This window comes from Dermacentor andersoni, chromosome 11 (genome assembly GCF_023375885.2).
Source record: "Dermacentor andersoni chromosome 11, qqDerAnde1_hic_scaffold, whole genome shotgun sequence".
Lineage (NCBI taxonomy): Eukaryota > Metazoa > Arthropoda > Arachnida > Ixodida > Ixodidae > Dermacentor > Dermacentor andersoni.
The window spans coordinates 43,155,313-43,172,283 of NC_092824.1; the positions used below are offsets into that span (position 1 = coordinate 43,155,313).

Sequence of the window (16,971 nt, forward strand, 5' to 3'; positions counted from 1 at the left end):
GGAACAATGACATCACGCCTTCGCCAGGTGGCGCAGCCCTGCAGATCTCCTTGCAAGGATCGGGAAGCGTTTATTTTTGACCTTCAAGCGCCCTTCGACAGCCGACGAGGGAGAAGTGTTTGGGCTTCGTGCGTGCATCTGCTCAGAAGCGGCCCGCGACTTTGCTGCTCACAGCCGAGAGAGAGGCGGCTCAACATCGTGGATAATTCTAACCCATGCTCCTCCCATACCGCTCGGCGATTTCTCCATTGTGCGAATGCCCCGTATAAGGGCCCTGCAATACAACACCGCTTCTTGAAAACAGAACATTCTGAGGCGCTATGCCTTTCCATAAATTTATGCCCACACAAATTCTCGAAAAGGATCCAATAATAATGAATGTGTAAAGAGCGCCATGTTTACTATCCCCATTCCTCATCAACAGGATGCTTCTTCTCAGCTGGGATGATGTTGACAATGCTGGCCCACCTCCATTGCTCCTTTCTTACTTTTAAATCTTTCTCCCACATCACGGCTTGCATGTGTCTGGCCGTTTATGGGAGGAGAGACAACTTGGATCGTTAGTTGTGCTCTTTAATAGACAACTTGCCGCTGGTTGCTGTCTGGCCTGGTAGACAACTTTGGCACCCTGCACGTGATGCTGGTGTGCGTCCATTTAAATGCTATCTGTAAGCTAATTGGATGCTGTGCAAGTCTTGTTATTGTAATCCAACGCAACGTGCACTGCACAGTTCCCATCTGTATTGTCATGAAATGTAAATGTTTATGCATACGCCGTTCACGAGCAATGCCCAAATGCAAGCAGCAGTTTTTGCAAACTCGCAACGCTAGGCATTGATGAAATGTTGCAAGGACAGAGGCGACGTTTGATGTTTGTTGAGGAACAATGATGATGAGAGGTGTAGGCAAAGAGAAGCGCAAAACAAATGCAAATGCAATTAGAGAATTCTATACCATTTATGTCGCAGTGGAGGCACAAGAATGGAGGAGGCCAAATATAAGCAAATATAAGCAAATATTAGGAAATAAAGAAAGCCGTTGAAAATTGTGTTATTTGACTAGGGTTTGAAGCCCAGGTGAAATTTCTTTTCGAGGACAAGGTCTTCTTTGCAGACTTCACGCTGGTTTGGCAAATCTGGGATCTGGCTATCTTGTAACCACTTCCAGAGAAACAAAAGCGCTTCAGAAGACAATTTTGCCATAATTATGCATTAAGTAGGATACAAATAAGATGTGAAATGAGTGAACAGACATGAAAAAGGTGCAAAACAGATATAATCAACATTTAACCATGGAATTGTTTGAGCCACAGGTACATCAACCTTATATTCTTTGTGTTGATGCTTGGTTGACCTTCTTCTCTAACATTTTTCTTCTCGAAAAATATTCATTTTTGCCTCATTAGATGTACGATTCATTAGAGTGAATTCTGTAGCAAAATTATATTCCCGAACTGTCTCTTTGAAAGGATACAGGAAAACTCGTAACCCACCAAGTGTCCGTGAAACCGAAAGTTGCGCATGAAACTGTACTGGTTTCATTTACAACATAAAAATGCCTGAATTTTGTACATTTTTGTTTAGTTTACATTAACAATTAGGTAATCAGGGCTCAAGAGCATTTCACAGCTTGTTACCATCTGGGATAAACATAAGCTCTTGCATGAGAGACACACTATGTTTGAAACATGTTTACACTCTGCAGGCTTTCTGCACATTTTTGAAGAATCGGCAGATTGCCTTTCTTCGTTGTATCTATAGGCTGTAGTTTTCTCATTTATGCTGGTAGCTACAGCATTGTGAAGTTTGGAGTACAAAGGCGAAGGAAATGAAAGTTTTAATGACAGCCTGAAGGGTGCAAACACATGCACATGTAATCATTAAGGTGTACCAACTCGCCCAGCAACAAGTTCTGCTAAAGTTTGCTGGGAATTGACACACGAAGGTCAGCGCACAGGAGCCGGTGATGGGAGTTCTTTAAGAAGTGCACTGAAACTTTGCAATTAGTAATGGGTGGCTGCTGTATTCGAGTTGAGCTCTGCGCTGGAAGGAAACAATGACATATCTTGGCATTCTGTCAAACGCTGTTTTGACCTGCGAAAGAACAACCAAGGACACCTATGTGAACTTAGTGTCATATGTCGGGCAGTCTTGTCTGAGCACTTTGAGGTCCTACGTGTGGACATTGCACTTACAGGTCGTTTGAAAGCGCAGATCATAGATGCATCCACTGGCTCTGCTTTGTTGCTGAAAATTCCACGCTATATATGCCAGAGCATTTGATGGCACCTAGCTCTTGAAAATGCTGTGGCAAAAATTAAAAAACAAGCCATTCAATTTTATGTGCCATTCCATTAAGTTGTCCATATGTACTTGAGATACCTGTGAGGCAACATTATGCGTACAGGTTGTATATCGTCATGCACTGCTCGATTACGCAGCACCACGAAGTGCAGTCATTCGAACTATTTACTCTGTTGGCCAACATGCAGTGGTTATAAAGGCTAGTGCTAATATACACGCCTAAACACATACCAAGAGCTACCAAGTGACCAACAGACACGAGACCACAGTGGGCTAGACAAAGAAGGCTTCACTTCAAAAGCTTCATGTGAAAAACTGATTATACCTCTGGTCGAGCTGTGTTCAAGACAAGCTGAAACCATCCATACCCTGGCATTCCATTGGTAGCACAAGGTCATAGATGGTGCCACCAGATTTTCTTCACAGCGACATAGCAATAAACTCCACGGATGACCCAGCACCGAGTTGTCGTGGGATAGCTGTTTAGCCGGACGTACCATTGCCGTTCATGCTTCTTGACGTGTCTGACGCACCAAACTTTAACAGAGGAACACTAATTTAGTGTTTACTCGTAAAATATTTGTATGAACTCTCACTTTTACAAATTTTGCAGTAATAGGTTCGAATGCTAGAATACAAAATGAAGGTCAAGGCTTAATTTTTTTCACTGCGCACCAAAACCCAGCGCCAATACGTCGGCGTGACGTTGTGGATTTTAAAGTAATTTCTTTCATATTTGGGGCATTGTGGCTCGGCCCAGACTGTTGAAGCTTGACAAATTCAGTCTTCGCTTTCCGCAGAATACAATGCAGTTATTCTTTGCCGATGCAGAGTTAACTAGGCCCGGGCAGACTCCGTTAAAATCCACATCGCCACGGCAAGCTGGTGCGGGCACATTAAGGCGGAGTTGCCAACTGTCTCTCGTTCTGCATCTTTTCTGGCTTGCATGGCCTCGTCTCGTGGCGAGAGTGACTTTTACTGGTACCGTGGAAGGGCAATTCACTACGACTCAAATTATTTTTTGTTTCTTTAGTGTCCCTTTAAAAATGACTGGTTTGGCCAGCATAACATTACATAGGGACTGCTAACGACAGTTTTATTAAAGTGCTGCAGGAAATTGTATAGCGATGCAACAAATGGTAAATGATGGGCAAGGAATTTAGATATGCTGCAAATTTTAAAAACTATATATTATGTTTCCTCGCATCGCATTACACGCTCCTGCATCTCTTCAAAGCTCAGTTGCGGATCACAGGCGCCTCTTTTCTATCGCCCCTGTGAAGAAGTATGCTGGGCAAACCTGTCCATATGCACCAAAAAATTGTGTTTCAGTGTCGCGTTTAGGTAGTGAAGGTCACGAATCGTGTGAAAATGAAGGTTTTGTGAAACAATGCACAAGATTTCAATCTGCAGTATTCTGAAACCAGTTGTGTTCAACGACAAACACACCTCAAGCAGCCACATGACAAAAAGAAGTGATAATAAATATGAGCTTTTTATTATTTAGGGCTACCAGAAAGAAACTTCAGATAACCTTTTGGTCTGCCTTCACTTAGAGTTCGATGCTAGGTGGCGAGTTGGTGAGTGATGCTGAGGCATGTCCAGTGCCATAACGTGCAGACAAGTCTTCTAGGACGCCAAGGGTTGACAGTGCTGCTGGCTGAACAGATTTGGAACATCGGCCGGAATAATGTGTGGATTCCTTTTGCTCAATTCCACTTGTTTATGTTCTACTGCTCGCAACCAGCTGATCCTGGCGATAGCGTAGGCAGCATGCCACTCGGATCACTGATGAAGCGTAAAAAGAAATAACATAAACCCTTTTCACAATTGTAAAGCTGGCTATCCTGCGAGGCAGTCTGCCCAGTTAGTTGTGGCGTGGTCCCTTTTGCAAATAGCGTGTAAAAGCAGTCTGCTTGTATTACGACATGGAAAACCTAGACATGGCTCTGGTGATGAAACCATGCGCAAGAGATAAGCTCCAGCATTCACAGCTAGTACTTTTGTCTTTATTCGAATGCTGGCCAGTGCTGCAATTAGTTGGCAAGTCTGCAGTGCAGAGAAATGCGCATGTCAATTAGGAAAAGGGTCTATTGGAACAGAATCGTTAACATTATCCCGGCCATGCCCTCTATTGAAAAGGCGTTGGGGGCACGCACAGGCCGTCGGAAGCTCAGGAACAAAGTTTTATTTGCCCGCTGTTGAAAACTGATATGTACAACCCAACAATATACAAAAAGAAAAGGCAGCCCATCTGCTAAAAACCTGTGGTAGTGGGGTAAGGTGTGACACAAAAAACTTGGTGACACTAGGAGGAGGGGGACACCCCACCCCTCCCCCATCCTCCGCGACTAATGCGGGTGAGGGAAGAAGAAAGCAGTCTGCTCGCTTGCTGTCGGCGCACCTCTGCCCGGGTCGGCCCCCCCCCCCCCCCTTTTCTCCGCAAAATCCCTCACAGTCCGCACACGACAAAGAGAGCTCTGCCGCCCTGCACGGCGCACCCAAAAGGCACAAACGGAACCGGATCCCCCCTGCCCTGCCTGCACGAGGAGGCCCGTGTCCAGAGAGGAGGTAGAGGAGGGTCAGAGAGGGAAAGGGGGAAAAGGTTTGCGTCGGAGATGGCACCCCTTACTTGAGCTCCGGCCTGCGCCGTTCTCAGAAACTTGACACCCCCTCCCACCCAGGCCATAAGAGCACTTCATCCCGTTGTTTCCTGCGGAGGAAACGCTGCTCGCTACGGGCGTTTTCTCCAACGCTGTTTCCTGTTTCCGTGTCCCGGTGTTCACGTGTCGTGTTCCAACCTCGCGAGGAGTGAAGAATTGTGGTGAATGCATATATGTGTGAGACTCCCTCAAAACAAGCACGCAATCTAACAGAAAGAGAAAAAGTGCGCTTACTTTTTTTTTTCGTTCTTGCTTTCCCTTCCCCACCCCCCCCCGAGAGTCTGTTGCAGAGCCCGCACGTGCCCCAAACATTTCTAAAAGCAAAAGTGGCCCCTAGCAGGCAACCCCCCATCCTCCACCGCTGAAGGAGAGAGAGTGAGATACATACACACAAGTGTCCACCGTCGCAGCATCACTGTCTCAACAGCACTTGCACACATATATATTACAGCTAAAAGGAAGAAACAATAGAAAAACAACAGAAGGGACAAGGCAGCTTCTCGGGAGAAAGTACCGGCGCAGGCATCTCCGAACCCCTCCAACAGCAAAGAGGGAGTGGGGAGACCCCGCCTGCTCTTCCGACGACTGTATTTTACAGTGGCAGTACACAAAACAAGGAGCAAAAAAAATAAAAATCAAAGCGGCACTGGGAAAACAAAGAGGCCGTCGTCGTGGCTGGATCGCAGGTGGCGAGGATGACGGAAGGGGGGGCAGAGTGAACCCTGGGCAGCCTGCCCCCCTCCGGCAGAGCCAGCCTGGTTGTCGCGCGGGCGTCCCCCTGCCTGGCCCCGCACCGGTGGTGATGGCGGTGGTGGCGGCGATGGCGACGCTGGCAGCAGCAACGCGGCGGGATTTATTGTTTTTTTTTTGCAAGCTGTCCACGAGGGGCTGGCCTCAGGACTTGTGGTTTGAGGTGAGCCACGTGAGACCCTCGAAGAGCCCGTCGCCCGTTGTGGCACACGCCGGCTGGACGTACCAGTTTCGGTCGCGGATCCTCGTCAGCCCGAGCTTCTCCTGGATCTCGTGGGGCTTCATGGCTGTGGATGAAATTGTGTTTGCCGAGTCCCATGTTGAAAGGAACAGTGCGCCACACTAAAGAGCAGCTGTTCTGCAGGTAACCGGCTCTATGTATGCCTTCATTACACGCCCGAACAATGCACAGTGCTCGGCGAATGAAACGCGATACTCGACCTGCATAGCGGCCGGCGCTTTCTACGCCACCAATGAGCGGTGATCGCTGCAGGCCAAATGCAGTTGCGATGCGTCACAAACGCTGTTGCTTTCACCATACGCCACAATGCACCAGCTCGTTGTCCCCAGCGACCACTGGTGACGCAAGTAGATCTTGTTGGCGTGCGAGACGAATATTGCATTTCAATTGCTGTGCACTGTACAGTCTCCGCCCTACTTTTAACCCGAATGTGACTTAAGCGCCATTTTACTTCTCCCGTGGACGACACTGGAGAGCTCAGGATGGGGTGCCCTGAATGTTCCGGCTTAATGTATCTTCGTAGCAAAGCACTCAATGCTTGCTTCTAACAGCCTACAGAGGCTCTCCTTGCTACAGAGGCATCTCCATTGTTTGGGTTAAGCCTTACGGCAACTGTACATGTTCCCACTCATACAGAAATGAAATCATCATCATGATTTTTATTTTCACCACTGGATACAAGGTGAAAAAGGGAGAGCCGGAAAAAAAAGCCGAAAAAAATTAAACGCAAAGCGAAGTGCAAGCACACAGGGAGAAACTGAGCCCAGTAGACATTTGTCTATTTAGCTCAGTTTGAGTAGATAGCTTCATCTTCGTGCTTACTGTCTGCGCCATGATGTGGTATGCACATGCCAGCTTAGCAGCAGCACTAGCGTGCATATGCACAATGCTTATGACAACAACATAAGGCAGAATTCTGCTCTGGCAGAGCCAAATGAGCAGAGCGCGACGGTGCGCTCAATATGTGTTTGCCGCCCTTGCAGCCAGACACACTGCTCATCACTTGCATTTTTGGAAACCTTCTAACCCTCTGTACTTGCTGTGAAGCACCTCGAGTGTGTAAAGCTACTGCAGTAAGTAAAAAAAAAAAAAAAAGGAGAGAGAGGCGGACGACTCAAAAGACTTAAAGGGACACTAAAGGTTACCAGAAACTCAAGTTAAAGTGGTAGAGCAATGTTCTAGAACGTCTAAGGCGTCAATATAATCACGAACAGAGCTTTAATAACCGAGAAATTGAGGTAAATGCATGACACGATTTGAGACCCCCCAGCCACATTCCGGTACTAGCCCGATGACGAAAGCACTCCTCATAATTTGTGTTACTAATACTCAACTACTCGTATTAAAAATATCATTTCATTCGATTATAAGACGAAAAAAAAAATGATACTTGTCTACGTCTATTCGATTCTAAGACAAAATAACATTTTGACGTTACCCTTCAGTAATATGGGTGTTCCAAAGGTTTCGTTTTCGCTCGACTCTGCGCGCTCGACTCTGCGCCGCGCACGCTTTGGAGTTTCAGTAGTTTCATTATCGCGTCGTGCTGTGAGGGTTCTGCTGGCTCGCGAAACTTTCATTTGGAACAAGCAGCGAGAATGCCACGTCCATGTGATGTCGTGGGAAGCCCTCGTTGCTTTCCCGCTCCGGAGAGCCGGTGTCGAGGCCGCCGTCGTAGTACGCAACGACGCCGGCAGTGCGAGCCCTCATCAGCAGGTCGCGCTCGTCGGTGCTCAAATCGCTGAAGTTGAGCCCACCATCGCGAGCCAATCTGTCGGTGTCCGGGTCCATTGCGACGAGCGTCGAAGTTTGCGTCATGGAATGAAGTACCCGCTTATGGGCGTCTTGCGCTGGAGCTTGAGGTATAGTGGCGGCGCCTGGTGGGGGTGCGGGAAACGACATCTGGGTCGTGCCAGCTTGGGTCGCATTGAGCCCTGGTTGTGGCGAAGCACGTTTATAGGACGAGTTTTGCGTCGATTCGCACTTTTTTATGCCCTGTTGCGAGTGCGAAAAGGCTCGTCACTTCTCACAGACCACGCCGACCACGCTGCGAGCTCGCCGCAGCCTATAGTTTAACGAAAACGGACTCTCCGTGTGCCGTGGGACGTAATGTGGGACGTAATTCGTTTCTCCTTCCGCTAGCCACCATACTCCCGGTTTCGCTCTGCTGTCGGCTCTGTCTTGGCTCCGTTTCTGGCCGCGCGTTTGCGTTTTGCGCAGAAAAGCCGTAGCGCCGTCTGCGGACGCCGTTCTACACACCGATGGCGCAACGTCACTATGAGACCATGATGTCAGTACTCCTCGATCGGAGGGCGGGCGATTTGAACTGCGCTAGAGGTACGCGGACGCTTCAGAACGCATTTTCTCTTAAAATAAGTCTCTCCTTGGCACGAAACAAGCGTTTCGAGGTTTCTGTGATGGTATTTCAACAGTCCACGTTGACTTAATAGTAAACTTTAGTGTCCCTTTAAGCACACGAGAGTGCTAAGATGACCAAGAGCATGTACAGGCTCTTGGTCATCGATCGCTGTTTTAGGTGTATGCTGACAGACTTGCGACAGCAAGGCACAGATTACATGCCTTGATGAAGCCTCTGTGCTCACTGCAGCATAGTATTGTAACGCCACCTAGCATGCACTCCTTAAATGACGCTTGTTGCTTCCGAGATTTCGGTCCACACCTTTCGTTCGTTTTCTACAGAATTTTGTTTTTTTGCACGACTAGAAATAAGAAACGTGTGAATCTCCAGGCAGCATAACACAAACGAGAGCAAACACCAATTTATAACTTGCTTGTGCAAGTTAAATTTGCGCTGTTGGAGATCTTGGAGGCATGTATGAAACATGAGGCTTCACACAGCAAGCTTCTCAAACCAGCACAAACACTAACTATAATACCGGTGTCACACGACTACTTTTGATAGTGATTAAACTCGATCCAGATCGAAATTATCCACTACGGTTGGCTCCCTCACGCAGCTTGGGCAAAGGAACCAATCATGACCGAGAAATTCGATATGGATCGGGCTTGATCGTGATCAAAAGTGCGCCGTATGACACCCCTATAACTTGGTTTCCCCAAAAAATTTTGTGTAGTCAGAGATCTCGGGGGCACATCTGACACACAACCAGCTTCATACAGGAAGCTTCACAGATCAGTGAAAGGAAAAAGTGTAACTTGCTTTCTGAAGCCAATTTTGCATAACCAGATATCTTGGGGGCACGTCTTACACACAAAAGGCTTCAGACAAGATGCTGCATACATCAGTGGAAACACTATATGTAACATCGCATTGCAAGTAAATTGTGTGATCAGACGTCTTGAAAATTCAGATAGATGGCAACATTTCGATAAGGGGACTCGTTTTCATCAGGGCAACATCTGCTTTCCTTGTTAGTGTTTGCGGAAATGTTGGCTCCGGAAACCTCGATATAATAAACACAAATATCGCAAATTAAATCTGATATGTTTATCGCTGATACCACCACGTTACGAATATATGCCTACAAGAAATATAGAATATAACGAAGGTATTTTAATGTTGGACGTGACTTCATAGCAGCAGGGTTTGGCTGAATAATCGTTGTCGCACAAGAGATGTCAAACAAGGAACTTCATAGCCCCTTGAAGCACCAATTATTTCTGTCTATTGAAATTTAGTTTCATCACATCTCTTGCATTTTCAGAATCATATTAGGTAAAGCTGCAGGACAGATGACAAAACTCTAGGTTTCCATTTTTTTTTCTTCAAATTTATATGTGGACTCTATGGAAGAAGTTTCTACATGAACGTCAGATATGAAAAAATGAAGTACGAGGGCGAATCAGAAAGTCTTTGCCCCTATTAGCTTTTAAAACCAAATTACGGCTCTAAATACGAAGTCAACATATCCATTCCTGGCGGTGGACCTTTCCTGGACCGGCGCAGCCTTATCCGCTGGTAGCTCCGCGGCACGGCGCTGCTGTCAGTTGTTGAAGACGGCGGTTGTGATTCACACGTCCACGGCGTATGAGCAACAAAGTGTGATTGGTTTTCTATGGAGCAAGGGACAAATGCCCACTGAAATCCACAGGGAAATGCAGCCCACGTAAAGATGCCGCGCGTTGAGAAGTGCAAGGCGGTGGTGTTGCGAGTTCGCGAAGGGCCGTGAAGACTTGCATGACAATGAGCGTGCATCGTGCATCGCTACGTGCATCTGGACTGATGATATTTCTCAAATTTAGTGCTGCGATGGGACAAATGTCTGAACTGGTGTGGGGACTATGTGGAAAAATAGTCTAAGGCACGTAAATAGTACATATATTTCCAATGACCCGTATGTACCTTATTCTGGCTAACAAAAACTAGGGGCAAATACTTTCTGATTCGCCCTTGTATTTCATGTTCAGCGTACTTAGAAAGCACATATATCCAGTTTTTTGAAAAATATTACTGATGCAAAAATATTGTTAAGAACTATGAAACACGGGAGCCCAATAGATGGTGACAATACTGGCAATGAGAGCAAACACCTAGGCTGCCACCTTCCAATTCGTTTTGCTAACACACCTTACCACAAATTGTTGAATTTTGTAGCACAGGTCCAATCGTAAGTGTTTCAAGATATGTGCAACATGTTTTAAATATTCTTATTGACCACTGTCATTGCTTTTATATATGCACAACTGTGTACACAGCACCTGAAGGGGATAAACCAAGAGATATACTGAGCATGACCTAATTAAAAAAAAAAAAAGAAGAGAAGCTCTACGAGAAAAAAAAGAAGAGCAGCAGCCTTAACAGTACTAGAAAATTTCCCTACTTTTATCCTTTCTCCCACAAATAAACTGTTACGACACAGGTGTGCGCCGGGAAGAACCAAGCAATATCTTGCAACGTGGTAGGCCGGCAAACATAACCGCTGCGGATTATGTGAAGAACAATACTAACATGACCAAGTACACATCTTTGCTCGAGACCTTGATATTTAAAATCAGTAAGCACAATTGGGGCCGAGCTCTGTCGGTGCCGCTCCCGCCGAGCTCGGCGTGACAACATTGTTGGCTATGCATGACAGGACGGCAGATGCAGGCTGCATGTGTAAAGGCGCAGGCACGTATTTGCGGCACACCACTTGTACTTGTGACGAAAAACATAGCAGTACGTTGCACACTTGCAGCACAACATTGCTAAAATAATGTGTGATCTGATGTAACCTTACATCAACAAGTTGCAGTCGTAGTATACTGATGCGCATACATTATCTTTTTTCCAGTGACAGTTCTTTCGTCGGTTAACCACTGTTAAAAAGTTACAGCTCGCCCTAACACGCACCTACGTGTATCAGAACTTTCTTGAATGTCGTCGCCGACTCTATGGCGAGAGAATCTTTTCTAATTAGGTTGCATGCACATTGTGAATATAGGCGTGTACATTCTGGAATGCACGCGAGTGCCAGTGATTATGCTGGAATGTATGACGAATCGTGCATAAGGAGCCGAAATACTTTCGACAACCGACGATCATGCTCATTGCTGTTTTCGCTCTGAGTGTTACTTGTTTCTCTGGACACAAGTTCGCCCAACAAAGAGCTCACTTGAGTCAAACCTTTGATAATGCCTCATTCTTCACTATACGTAGTTACTCTGCAGAAATAATCACAGATTAAAACAACAAAACAACTGCACTGCAAAATGCGAGGCCTCAAACTTCTATGACCACACTACTTGCGTAGTGTTTCATGCTTAGCCCTGCTAAGTATGTAACAGAGTGCGGTACTTTATACACATCTGTGGTTTTATCACCCAAGTAGGGCTTCACATGCGGAAGTAACACTGCCCATTCAGCAATGCTTTCCTGATCCCTGTCCAGCTTTATTGGCCTAGCGGCGTAAGGTTTTACCATCCTCGGGACCAGTGTCTCATTAATTGCCCACAGATAAGAGGAGGACAGCTGCCGCATACTGTCGTACCTCATGTCAGTGACTCGCCTATCTACTTGCTGCACGCTGTCCTTCAACTTGGCTATACCTTTGTACACTCACTTTACCACACTTGAGATGCTTAACAGTGCCACTAGGAGGTCAGAATGATTGAGCACAAAAGTGGTCATCCCGAACTTTGGTGGGCGTGTGACTGTTCACTGCGAGTGTGGCCGCATAAGCAGTTGCGCATGGGTCACAACAGTGGCACCTCGCATTACCTTCTTTAACCCTTTCCCTTCCAAATTATGTAGTGGAAAGGTCCACGAAGGTCCACAATGTCCATCAATTTTTGGTGTAGAGAGTTTTCATTTAAAAAAAAGAAACAAAAGTAGCTTTGTATTCAATGCAATTCACCGTCAAACACAGAGAGTTTACAAAGTACCTAAAAGTCTGTAATAACATTCCATACACTCAAGACAGCAAGACAAACACACTAAGAAATGATAATATGCACGATTGCCGAAAGCTGGCAGTTACTGGTATAGTGAGCTGATGTGCACGACTTGTTGCCACAGAGTAAATCAAACAGAACTGTGCTTGAACTAGTCAGATTTGCCCTTGATGACATTACTACAAGGTGGCACATTAACGTCTCAGGCTTGGGGTAGGGTTAACATATGAGAATAAAATATTTGTAGGTAACGTCGTATGTAACCATAACACAGAAATTGCAGCACCCTTCAAGTGTGTTATGAAAAAGGTTCGGCTACGATGCTGTTACTTCTGCCTACACGAGCATCTGCAAGAACACTGGGAATCAACGACCCCGGACACTGCAGTTATAAGAACACACCCACCATCGGGCAGGTCCTGCTTGTTGGCAAAGACCAGGATGATGGCGTCGCGCATCTCGCGGTCGTTGATAATCTTGTGCAGCTCCTGCCGCGCCTCATCGATGCGGTCCCGGTCGGCGCAGTCCACCACAAAGATTAGTCCCTGTGTGCCCGTGTAGTAGTGCCGCCACAGGGGACGAATCTTGTCCTGGCCGCCAACATCCTGAGCAGAACACGACGCCTCATGTCGAGTCTCGGCTCGGAAAAACAATGTCACTACTCCTGTAGAGCATCAAGGAAGTCAATGTTCACTTAAATATTGGCAAACACCAGGTGAGCTACGCCCACACTAGCAGAAAAAAATGCGTGCTGCGAAGGTCACACTGACCCATGTTTTACTAGATATGGCAGTCATGTGACACCACCTGACGTCCCGAGTTCCCTCGTTCCGTTTGAGGCTTCGCAAGAAACTGAGTGATTTCTCCCACTTTGCACTTTTTGGCGTCTTAATGGCAGTAAAAAAAAAAGCAGCCATGTTACGGGTGACCCGACACATTTTTGATTGCGAGCTCGTTTCGCAGCTGCCACAATAAAATTAACCTCGAACCTATACCGAACCCGGTTGCCGCACATTCTTGCTGCTTTTTGCAGTCTTGCACTCGCGGCATCCTCACTCGCCGTGCATGAGACCCCTTGTGTGTTTTTTCCGTTAGTGTGCTTTACACTTGCTTCAGTGGTTGTAGCAGTGTTGGCTGTCGTCTGTGGCATGAGATGTCACGTGACCGTCAGAAGAGGGGTACCAGTAGATGAGGAGGCAAGTGCAGTGAGAATGCAAGGCGCAGTTGGTAAACGAGTAGGCAAGAGTGCAATTGGACAAGAGCATGCAAACAAGTTAGACAGCAGGCATAGTACTGAGGCGCTATGTAGCAAACAACAGAGTGGAAAGCGATAGTGTTAAATGCTTTTCAATGAATGGTGACATCGTTACCAACTATGCTTTGCACCAAAACTCTGGTGTGTCGTGACAGTCTATGCTGCACAACATAGCCAAGATGAGAAGAAAGGGAGCGCGCGATGAACAGCAATGACCAAGTTTTAACAAAAAGCACACAGACGCGTGTGTCTACGTAATGACCAAGACCAGGTGGCAGTGTCGAAGAAAGTTGGCCCACAAGATGCATATTGTTTCCCAGTAAGAATAAATTGAGTTCAAGCGCAAACTTGCAGAAGCCGAGTAAAAGCATTGGGTGAACGATGCTTCGAACCCTCACTGAAAACATGCAAAACCTGCAAGCTGAAAACAAAAAGAGGCACTGTGACTGCCTGTACATAAATATGCAAGTAAAGCAGGGAATCGTCACAGTTCTTTGTTCTCACAACTTCAGAGAGAAAACTGTTTTAATAAATGTGAGAGACAAAGAACTTGTCAGCCATGCAGGCAATACAAGGCACAATACCATTTTAGGCAAACAAAGTCCAGATACTGGACGACAATTAACTCTGCTGCAAACGTGTTCAGCTGGGTTGCTGGAGTGGGGTGATGCAGTCCTGATCTAACGTCACGAGACTTTTTCTTCATTTTTGCCACAAGAGCTACACAAGCGCAGCGTGGTACAGAGCGCTGAATAGGATTTGCTTAGCAGTTTATGGGGAGGTCCTGGTTAAACAAATCACTGCGATGAAGATCTGTGTGGTTTATAGAATGCAAAGTAACGATAACTTTGAAAACAATGTGATGCTATGCAAAGAAACCCACTCGGAATCCTTAGAAAGGCAACTCCAGTAATTCAGAAAGTAAATGCTTGCTTGCAGTACAAGAAAAAAATTACCAATTTCAACATGCTCGAAACCAGAACATTGGAACATCGAAAGAGATTTGCAGACCACCTCAGTCTATTAATAGTACTGGGTTCAATTACCGGACAAATATGACTATTTCTCTCAAGTATGAAGCTTTAGTTCTAGGAAAACTGTACAGGTTTCTTTTTCACAGCATAACACTACGATCAGGTGAATGGCAACTGTTCTGTGGTGATGTTTCGTGTCATCACACTATGCCACACTGTACCATTTGCACCGTGCTGCAAAAGACTGTTTGCTTACGGCTCATTATTTTATAGCAGTGGGACAAACAAGGTACAATTCACATTTCTTGAAATTTTTTTTTCTTCAAGGAAATGAAAGAACAATGGAAAGCCAAGTGAATGACAACTAAAATTTGTTTCATTGAGCCGAAACAAAGATGCACGGAAAACCAGACGCACTGCAATCAGAGAAGTGCATGCGGAGCAGGCAAACAATGCACTAGGCTGCACGGGGAGGGAAGAAAAAATCACTCACCCAGACATTGAATTTGACATTCTTGTAGGTGACAGTCTCCACGTTGAAGCCCACTGTGGGAATGGTTGTGACTGACTGTCCCAGCTTCAACTTGTACAGGATGGCTGGGGTGCGCACACAAGGTCAAGGAAGAAATGCTCTCTCACACACACACACACACACACACACACACACACACACACACACACACGCACACACATACACACACACATACACACACACTTCTGCACGGCCTGATGATCCCTCGAGTGAACTTCTCTCTGCCACTTCCAGTGCAACCATATTTTCTCTCCTCTGGTAGCTGGTATTCATGTGAGAGCGCCAATGTTAATGGTTCATGTTTTTGCCTTGCATTTCAACACATGGTGGGGGCAATATGCACAGAGCAATCAACGAACAATGCCACCCCAAGTCAGGAAGCACACTAGGTAATGCAGTGCACCAATGATATTACATGCCATCATACACACACCAAATAGACGTTATACTCACTGGATTGTCATGCTTTCTCAAGAATACTCCATCTTCTTTATGAAACATTCAAAAGGAGTGAGACATTGTCCTCATGTTATGCTATGCCAAACGTTCACAAATCATTTGTGACAGGTTTTTTAGTGTGTTATGTACGGCAGCTACGGTATTGGCATCAATGCCACACAACACGTCGAAGCACACATTCTTCTGCTTTTAAACGATACCTCCCGCCAGCTTCACCTTGAACTCTAAAATGAAACACGTATCTCGTATGACGAAATGCAGCCTTGCATTTACGCCTACAGAGGATGCGTTAATTGCTCACGCATGAACGAAGTATAAGTTGCGATATCAGAGTGGTTAAGGTCGAGCGACGCCATGCATGCAACGAAGCCAAGTGCAGCTACGTCAAATCACAGCGAACAGGACGACACCCCTCAGAAGCGGAATGCCAGCGCTTACCACCGATCGGAAGCACATTTTCGGACACGCAAGCAACGGTTCGTTTCTTGGTGTCGCGCACTTGCCCGCGGCGCATCGTCCGGACTTTCGACGCGGACCGGCTCAAAAGGAAGGCGAAGGACAATCGACAAGGCTCACCGGATGCGAAACCATCATAATCCCCAGCACAAGTAAAGGATACTGGTCTTCCCGGCGGCGTCGAGGCCCAACATGAGGATCCTCATTTCCTTGTTCCCGAAAATTTTGGACAAGAGCTTCCCCATGTCTGCCGCCGACCACGGGCCGTGCTACCTGAAAGCGACAGAAGGGAGGGGCTCTAAACACCTGCCTCGAGGCACTGCACGCTCCGATGCCGCCCAGGTGCCGCAGGGATCGGACCCCCCGGGCGACCAGGCCGCGGCTCGGAGGAGACGGCGGCAGGCAGTCGTTGAATGGGCGTTGCGGGCAGCAGAGAAGCCGCTAGCGCGTCGACACCACGGCGCGCTCGGCCGCGGTGTGCTTCGCTGACGCGCGTCATGTTCGAGCTCGTCGGGCGGCCGGCGCCGCTCGGTAGATCGAGCGATAGGCGCCGGAGGCCGGCGGCGACGGGTCGAGGGATAAAGAGCGGCCCCGCCGGCCGCGTGAGTAATCGGCGCGACGGCGGCACATCACACACCGCCGCCGAGCTCGGGCTAGGCCTAAATGCCCGGCCCCTTTCCAAGCGCACGCCAAGCCGGCAGTGTGCGAGAAAAACGAACGGCGTTGGGCAAAACAATGCGTTCACTTACGCGGCGTCTTCCAATAAAAGGGGGGCGCGAACAAATACCCGCGTCAAACTAGTAGACGCATATCAACTCATTGGTAATTTGTACTTTAAGGAACTCCTGCCATATTCTCCGCGACCTCGATCGCCACCACGGGAAAAGGAACAAGTTCCGATTACTGTTTAACAACCTTCCGACTTTGATTTTTATTTTTTTGTTCCTGAGATCGTGGTTGCGCCAGCACTATGGGAAGAAAATA

General features: G+C 47.0%; 1 protein-coding gene across 1 annotated transcript; it reads right to left on the reverse strand.

The window, feature by feature from the left end:
* Positions 1–3,779: 3,779 nt before the first annotated feature.
* On the reverse strand, positions 3,780–16,864 carry Arf6 (ADP-ribosylation factor 6). The gene is made up of 5 exons (XM_050167542.3): positions 16,737–16,864; positions 16,151–16,260; positions 15,034–15,137; positions 12,718–12,916; positions 3,780–6,003 (listed from the first exon to the last, which is right to left on the reverse strand). Exons 2-5 carry the CDS (start codon positions 16,230–16,232, stop codon positions 5,861–5,863), a joined length of 528 nt encoding a protein of 175 aa, XP_050023499.1. The 5' UTR covers positions 16,233–16,260; positions 16,737–16,864; the 3' UTR covers positions 3,780–5,860.
* Between the last annotated feature and the right edge of the window lie 107 nt (positions 16,865–16,971).

Bases quoted from the DNA above. Each gene is read 5' to 3' on its own strand.
- Arf6 (XM_050167542.3), bottom strand. From the start codon at position 16,232: ATGGGGAAGCTCTTGTCCAAAATTTTCGGGAACAAGGAAATGAGGATC. The intron at 15,138-16,150 runs GTATCCTTTACT...TGCGCACCCCAG, and splicing joins CGACGCCGCCGGGAAGACCA to CCATCCTGTACAAGTTGAAG. The intron at 6,004-12,717 runs GTGGGTGTGTTC...TTTCATCCACAG, and splicing joins CAAGCAGGACCTGCCCGATG to CCATGAAGCCCCACGAGATC.